The sequence below is a fragment of the Tiliqua scincoides genome, chromosome 5 (assembly GCF_035046505.1).
Source record: "Tiliqua scincoides isolate rTilSci1 chromosome 5, rTilSci1.hap2, whole genome shotgun sequence".
NCBI classification, from domain to species: domain Eukaryota; kingdom Metazoa; phylum Chordata; class Lepidosauria; order Squamata; family Scincidae; genus Tiliqua; species Tiliqua scincoides.
The window spans coordinates 132,600,115-132,608,600 of NC_089825.1; the positions used below are offsets into that span (position 1 = coordinate 132,600,115).

At 44.9% G+C, this 8,486-nt stretch overlaps 2 protein-coding genes across 2 annotated transcripts; both read left to right on the top strand.

Moving 5' to 3' along the window:
• The first annotated feature begins 1,210 nt into the window (after positions 1 to 1,210).
• Positions 1,211 to 2,155, top strand: LOC136653599 (olfactory receptor 6X1-like). The gene has a single exon (XM_066630490.1). It carries the CDS (start codon positions 1,211 to 1,213, stop codon positions 2,153 to 2,155), a length of 945 nt encoding a protein of 314 aa, XP_066486587.1.
• A 5,083-nt stretch (positions 2,156 to 7,238) lies between these two features.
• Positions 7,239 to 8,183, top strand: LOC136653600 (olfactory receptor 6X1-like). Its single transcript, XM_066630491.1, has one exon. It carries the CDS (start codon positions 7,239 to 7,241, stop codon positions 8,181 to 8,183), a length of 945 nt encoding a protein of 314 aa, XP_066486588.1.
• The last annotated feature ends 303 nt before the right edge of the window (positions 8,184 to 8,486 follow it).

The following is an 8,486-nucleotide window of genomic DNA, read 5'->3' on the forward strand; positions in this document are numbered from 1 at the left end:
CAATCCTCTGTATGTGAGCTCCTAAGTCTCACTGCGTTCAAAGGAACCTGCAGGACAATCCTAACTAGCATTTCAGGAGTGTCAGGTCCTTTTATAGATTTTGCAGAACATGACACTCTATTCAGTGGTCCCAGATGCCGCTGCAAGTATTGAGCAGCCCATGCATTCCGAGTTGTCACCCAGTCAAGGCACCTCAAGGCATTCTGAGGTACTCCCCACTCCTGACTGGCTGCAGATTACCTTCAGAATGGTGTGAATATCTTTAGAATGGCCATATACCTTCAGTGGAGGAATGGTGGATAAGACTTATGGATTATGCGGAGAGGGATAAATTAACAATTTTGCTTAGGGAGAACTCAACAGAAACCTTTTTGAAGAATTAGCTTCAGAGATCAGACGAGATTGGGCATGTAGATTTAAATGGGCACCACAGATAGCTTTAAGTAGCTGTGGATAGCCAAGTACGGACAGTTGGGACTTGAAATGGCTATGAATGGCCATTACTAATGGCCATAGATAGCCAAGAATAGACTCCGAATGGAGCAAGGTAAGTTAACAGTTCCCCCTCGGATAAGTAAATGGGGTGATCAGTGGTGTAATTAGTGGGGGTGCGAAGGCAGAGAGCCTCCCCATAGCATGCAAGCGACTCCACCCCTCCCCGTCGGAGACATTTCAGGCGGGGGGAGCAAAATGGAGGCATTCACCAGGCTCTGAAGGGGAGGAGCCACCTGCATGCCACTGTGAGGCTCCCTGCAAAACTCAGCACTTTGCACCCCTTCTAGCTACGCCACTGGGGATAAGCACTCCATCAGAATGGTGTGCGTGAATAACGGGAATTGATTGTATATGTTTTGCTGACGAAGGGGTCAAATACAAGTATGTGTGAAGTCTGAACTATAAAAAATAATGAACCAAAACAAACAAGAAACATTTTGAAGAAACTTTTCCATACAGAATAGGTGAGATTGCAGCTTAGAAAGTCCCAGCACAACATTGCTTAACCATTTGGTTAGAAACAGACTTGGGATTGCTGGTTGATTTGTTGAGAGCAAGTAACGTGTCTACAGCAAACTACTGTAAGAAAGTAACTGCCCTTCCTTGTTCTGAGATGTTTCAGAAAACCTCTGATGTCACTCATAGGCCTGAACTAATGCAACACACGGATTTTCTGTCTCTGCTGTGTTGTTGCAGATCTCTGAGAACCCAAGCCATGGATCTGAGCAATTGTTCCAGGGTTACAGAGTTCATCCTCCTGGCTTATCCACGCAGCAGAGCATTGAACATCATTTTGTTTGTGGTTATTCTCTTGCTCTACCTTTTGTGTGTCACAGGAAATAGTCTCATCATTGTGCTGGTGTGTACCGACCACCTCCTGCAGAAGCCCATGTACTTCTTCCTTAGCAACTTCTCCGTCATTGAGATGGGACACACCTCCGCCTTCATGCCCAAGATGTTGGCCAACTTTCTCTCAGCAAAAGCCACCATCTCCTTTGTTTGCTGCTGGGTTCAGTCCTTCTTCTATTACCTTTTTGGGGTCACGGAGTTTTTCATCCTCACTCTCATATCCGTCGATAGGTACTTGGCTATCTGTCAGCCGCTGAGGTACAACACCATCATGACTTCCCACATGTGCATTCGGCTTGCACTGGTCGCTTGGGTGGCTGGATTCATTTCGAACCTTTCTCCCGCCCTGATGGTACTGAAGCTTCCCTTCTGTGGCTCCAATATTGTCGACCATTATTTTTGTGATATAGGAGCCATATTGAAGATTTCAGGAGGAGACACTCGTCTCATTGAAGCCCTGGGTTTCCTCACTACTGTGGCTGTTGTCCTGACCTCCCTGCTTCTAACTGTGGTGTCTTACGTCTTCATCATCTCCACAATTCTCCGTATTTCTTCATCAAGTGGGCGCCAGAAGGCCTTCTCCACTTGTGTCTCTCATTTGATTGTAGTCAGCATCTTGTACGGGGCAGTTCTTTTCATCTACTTAAGACCTACAGTCACTGACTCTTCCACAAGTGTCGTCAAAGCTGTCTCCATTCTGAACACGATGGTTGCCCCGGTGCTAAATCCTTTCATATACACATTAAGAAATAATGAGTTCAAAGATGCTTTGCGGAGAGCCATTGGAAAGAAGGCACTTGACTTTTCTTAAGCTCTGAGTGCTGCCTGCGATGGGAAGAGCCCCAATTCCAAACTTTCAAAGGCCACAGTACCAACCTGTAAGAACCATATACTCCCCCCCCCCCCAAAAAAAAAAGAAAAAAAGAAAAAGAAAAACACATTCAAGTCTGGAATGCTTCCCTTTAAAATAATTTCATTTTGGATACCAGCCATTATTTTTCCTTGATATGGGGATGAGGAAGACATTCCAATGCACTCTGAATTGTCCTTTTCCATTGAGAAGAGGCTGCTGTTGTGAATAGGTCAATGATGTACGAGACATTTTGTGGTTCTTTTGTTGTGCCATTTTCAGGGTAGCTTCTGATTGAATGTGGAGCATATTGCAATGTTTTCAGTTTTCATGCACAGGTTGAATCTTGGGCAATGGAGTGCAACTTGACCTAGACATGTGAGAATGTCAGTTGCCTTGAGGTGGAACCTATCACAAAAGCTTTCCCCTAAGGAACTGGAGATCCAAAGGCTCCATGGAAACTGAGGATGCTGCAACAGCTTCTGCTTGCACAAGAGGAGAGTATCAGGCACAATGTGATCTATTCCATGCTCCTAAGTTCCTGACAGGTGTGAAAGCCCTTTGGCAAAACTTCATTTTGGAACCCCAACATTCACCTGCTGATGGTCTCTTGGGTGCTGCCGCTGCCACTGTTACTGAGAGTTTCTAGTCACACTGGTCAGGTGGACCCTTTCATGGGTATGGGCCTTCAGCCAGCGTCTGACTTAGCTGCAGTGGATTCACTAGGGTTTGCATCGCCCGGTCACGAGTCCAGCGTGTAACCCCCAAGATGGACCTCCTCCCATGCAGTGGGTGGAGCAACTCCCAGGCAGTGGTTGTGGGGGTGCAACATTGCCTCAAACCCCACTGGATTTTTGGCTATAACATCTGATAGAATAGAGATATTTCAACACTGTTAGTCTCATTGCATTCTGCATAACATTACACATTGATTGATATAAAATATGATGATATTGTTCCAAAATACCAAGATTTTAAATATTTTTGGCTCCTAAGCATAGACAAAAATCCCCTTGTTTCCCCCTATAATTTATCTTTGGTGCTTTCTAAATGGTGCCTACCTCCCCTTCTTAGCACTGCAGCAGCCCCCACTGTTTGTGGTAGTTAGGAGACCCTACATTTTCACTGAGTCGGGGTGATAAACAGCCCAATCCTATCCACACTTTCCCAGGAGTAAGCCCCATTGACACTAATGGGACTTACTTCTCAGCAGACATGCATAGGATTGGGCTGCAAATGGGCAACCTCTCCCAGACTTGAATGTGTTTATAGACTAAAACTGGAAAACATACAGCCTCAGACCTGCAGTTTGTTAACATGGAAATTGGAAGGGCAAACAGGAGAATTGTCTAGTGGTTAGTGATGGCTCCTTCCTCTTTACTCTCCCACCGTACACTTTTTTCTGGATAAACTGGGGATAAACAGGAAAACCAAGGACTGTCGCTTTCACAAGACAAGGCCAGGAAGATCAAATTGGACATTAACTTTCTCAGGTTAATGTGCAGTCTCAACATCTGCAGGGAGGAGGTGCTTTTAAAACTAGCTAGTAGCAGGAGTCAAGGGAAGTGATAGGTGTAGCAAAAGATCTCCTGTCATGAAACTGTTCCATGGGGTTTTTTATTTTCTTACATGGTATTAGAGTAGCTGGGACTCCTTGGGTGTAAAACATTCAGGTGAGAATGTTTGGGTTGATTAGAAAAGAGGATAAAAACCTTTAGAGAAGGGGCTTTTGCTATCTTCCTGGTGGATGAGACCTAAGGGAGAGTTAGCCTCACTCTGGGAATGTGAGTAAATGAGTGAAGTTAAATTAACTCTGACTAGTCAGTAAAAGAGTTAGATTGTATTAGGGTTTTATCTTTTCTCTGCAGTTGTTCTCAGCAGGTTTGCAAAAGGGTTCTGTCTGGGAGAGTCCTGCAGGTTTGGGAGCTTCATATAACTGTTGTAGCTTTAGCCAACTGCTTCTGAACTGTGCAGAAGGCCCTTTTGTGAGTTGTAATAATTAATGGATCTCAGTAAGCTCTGTGTTTCTAATTCCTTTTTCTTTGGGTCTCATTGAGGAATCTGGGAACCATTATTCTCTTCCTTTGCAGTGAGTAAAAGGGGGGAAATAAAGACAACCCATTCATTAGTGTATGTCAGGGGCGCTCAAACTTTCATCTTTAGAGATGCTGGACCTTTAACAAGTGTATAGAAGAGAGAATTGCAGCAGGTGCAACTTGTCATCCCACAGATGACAAGCTGCACCTGCTGAAATTCTCTCTTCTATACACTTGTTAAAGGTTCAGCATCCCTAAAGTTGAAAGTTTGAGTACCCCTGGTGTATGGAATAAGGAAGAGGGATTTAGCCCAGGGCATTCCTCTAGTAATCCTGGTTTTTGGGTTGGTGACAGTGGGGTAGTTACTAAGGGAACTTGTCTCCACCCCCCAGGACCCTGATACCCACACTTATGGAAATAGGTCCGATGGTAAAAATAAAGGAAATACGTACATTAAATGTGTGAGGAATCAAAACATTGCACTGGAGAAAAACAAGACACTGAGCAATGAAGGACAAAAGGATGGGTAGAAAAGTTTGGAATGGAGCCTCAAAGACAAGGTGGAAACCACACAAATCCCAGATGATCCATATCCCAATGCTTCACAGTGTTCTAAGGTTCTAGCACGTACACCCATGCATCAGTAAAATGAGTAGACACCTCAAGGGAGAGAGAACATAAGAACAGCCCCACTGGATCAGGCCATAGGCCCATCTAGTCCAGCTTCCTGTATCTCACAGCGGCCCACCAAACGCGCCAGGGAGCACACCTGATAACAAGAGACCTGCAAGGCTTCCTGGGAATTGTAGTTAAGAACATAAGAACAGCCCCACTGGATCAGGCCATAGACCCATCTAGTCCAGCTTCCTGTATCTCACAGCAGCCCACCAAATGCCCCAGGGAGCACACCAGATAACAAGAGACCTCATCCTGGTGCCCTCCCTTGCATCTGGCATTCTGACATAACCCATTTCTAAAATCAGGAGGTTGCACATACACATCATGGCTTGTACCCCGTAATGGATTTTTCCTCCAGAAAATTGTCCAATCCCCTTTTAAAGGCGTCCAGGCTAGACGCCATCACCACATCCTGTGGCAAGGAGTTCCACAGACCAACCACATGCTGAGTAAAGAAATATTTTCTTTTGTCTGTTCTAACCCTCCCAACACTTAATTTTAGTGGTTGTCCCCTGGTTCTGGTGTTATGTGAGAGTGTAAAGAGCATCTCCCTATCCACTCTGTCCATCCCCTGCATAATTTTGAGAGAGAGAGAGAGAGCATTCCTCTCAGTATCAGCATTCAAGGGGACAGGGCTATTCTAAGTGAGCACGGGGTATGGAGGTTGTGGGGCTCACACTGACTAATATTTGCACATCTACATTCTCTGCCCCACAGCTACATTGTTGCCAAACACAAACACACAGGTTGACATGTGGATTTGAACTTTTTAAATTCTTGAAAAATTTGAAACAACTTAATAAAATGCATATTGGACAAATTTTGTACTGTGAGGTTTCAAGGAGGCTGCTCTGAGATGTCAAGAACAACTTGCATAACATCTTAAATTCCATTCAGTTTTTCAGAGGTCCATTAGACAGCAATCTTCTCCACATGCAACCTGGAGTAGGGTCCATTAAGTTCAATGAGACTTACTTCTGAGTAGACATGCCTATGGTTGTCAATAGTCTTCTCCAAAATTTAATACCATGAACCAAAGACAATGATGCAAGACACACTGTTCCTGGCCTAATGTGTGGACTGTACTCCTGGGAAATTAAAGTGCATATCTCTGGAGGGAGAATCCCAGAGCTCCTGTAGAAGATCGTGGATGTTTCCTCATTTGCCCTGAACACTTTAAAGAGTACGAAGAAAGCAAAAAGGGAGAAATAATTCTCTAATGTGCTGAGCATGTGAATCAGATTTTGTAGTACATTTTCTTTCCGAGATCTTTCTTTCCGACACTTCTCTGGAATCTTTGGTGGGGGGCTGAAGAGACTAAGGGGGATGACAGGAGGAATCTGAAGCTCAGCAGAGGTCATACATGGTTTTTGAAATCAGGATTCCATCCTTGGCACCACTTGGCAGACTGGAAAGGAATTTGGTCTAAAATTGTGGCGTATCTCAACCAGGCAAGGGAGATAATATAAAACAGGATAGATAGATTTTATGACTCATTATAAGGCAGAGTTCTCTATTCAGGAGTGGAGACAGAGAGAATCTCAGGAAAAAGACTAAGGATATCCTGGAGAAAATTATAAGCTAGAAGAAAAGTTGACTGGCCCTTGGAAGGAATATGCAGGGTCAATGGCCCCGTCCTCTGTGACAGGAAGAGGAGTGGCTTGCTGTTGCAAAACATCCAGCAAAAGTGCAAGGAGCACACGACTGCCAGGTGAGTCCAAATAACCTCTACGAAGTGGCAGTGGCTTTGGAACCCCATTGCCACAGACTGGGGAGCATAGGTCTGATTAAGGCAGCAGGGGTGTTTGTGATGGGCGGGGAGGTGAAGGGCGGGTGGAGTTTTGGGGGGATCAGGAGAGGGAAGAGAGTGTTTCTGGGAAGGAAGGAGGTGGAACCCATTGGCAGTGACTTGTACTAGCATCCTATCCCGGAAATCCTACCTCGGAATGCTCCCTGGCTTTCCTGGGACTTATCCCAGCAAATTTATAATCAGTGCAAGGGTCTGAAGAGATCCAAAGGCAGCCAATTCCTCATTCTGAGATGTTTCAGAAAACCTCTGATATCTTTTCCATACAGAATAGGTGAGATTGCAGCTTAGAAAGTCCCAGCACAACATTCCTTAACCATTTGGTTAGAAACAGACTTGGGATTGCTGGTTGATTTGTTCAGAGTAAGTATCGTGTCTACAGCAAACTATTGTAAGGAAGTAACTGCACTTCCTCGTTCTGAAATGTTTCACAAAACCTCTGATGTCACTCATAGGCCAGAACTAATACAAAACACGGGTTGTCTGTCTCTATTGTGTTGTTGTAGATCTGAGAACCCAAGACATGGATCTGAGCAATTGTACCAGGGTTACAGAGTTCATCCTCCTGGCTTATCCAGGCAGCAGAACAGTGAACATCACTTTGTTCGTGGTTATTCTCTTGCTCTACCTTTTGTGTGTCACAGGAAATAGTCTCATCATTGTGATGGTGTGTACGGACCACCTCCTGCAGAAGCCCATGTACTTCTTCCTTAGCAACTTCTCCGTCATTGAGATGGGACACACCTCCGCCTTCATGCCCAAGATGTTGGTCAACTTTCTCTCAACAAAAGCCAAAATCTGCTTTTTTTGCTGCATGGCACAGTCCTACTTCTACTACCTCTTTGGGGTCACAGAGTTTTTCATCCTCACTCTCATATCCGTCGATAGGTACTTGGCTATCTGTCAGCCGCTGAGGTACAACACCATCATGACTCCCCACGTGTGCCTTCAGGTTGCACTGGTCGCTTGGGTGGCTGGATTCTTCTCCATCGGTTATCAGTTCCTGATGTTTCTTAAGCTTCCCTTCTGTGGCTCCAATATTGTCGACCATTATTTTTGTGATGTAGGAGCCACATTGAAGATTTCAGGAGGAGACACACGTCTCATTGAAGCCCTGGGTTTCCTCATTACTGTGGCTGTTGTCCTGACCTCCCTACTTTTGACAGTGGTGTCTTATGTCTTCATCATCTCCACAATTCTCCATATCTCTTCATCAAGTGGGCGCCAGAAGGCCTTCTCCACTTGTGTCTCTCATTTGATTGTAGTCAGCATCTTGTACGGGGCAGTTCTTTTCATCTACTTAAGACCTACAGTCACTGACTCTTCCACAAGTGTCGTCAAAGCTGTCTCCATTCTGAACACGATGGTTGCCCCGGTGCTAAATCCTTTCATATACACATTAAGAAATAATGAGTTCAAAGATGCTTTGCGGAGAGCCATTGGAAAGAAGGCACTTGACTTTTCCTAAGCTCTGAGTACTGCCTGTGATGGGAAGAGCCCCAATTCCAAACTTACACAAACCACAGCTCCAACTTGTAAAGCAACCATATAGCCTCCGCCCCCCCAAAAAAGAACTGCATTGCATCCCTTTAAAATAATTTCACTGTCAGCCATTATTTTTCCTTGATATGGGGATGAGGAAGACATTCCAATGCACTCTGAATTGTCCTTTTCCATTGAGAAGAGTCTGCTGTCGTGAATGGGTCAATGATGTACGTGACACTTTGTGGTTCTTTTGTTGTGTCATTTTCTGGGTAGCTTTGGGCCAAAT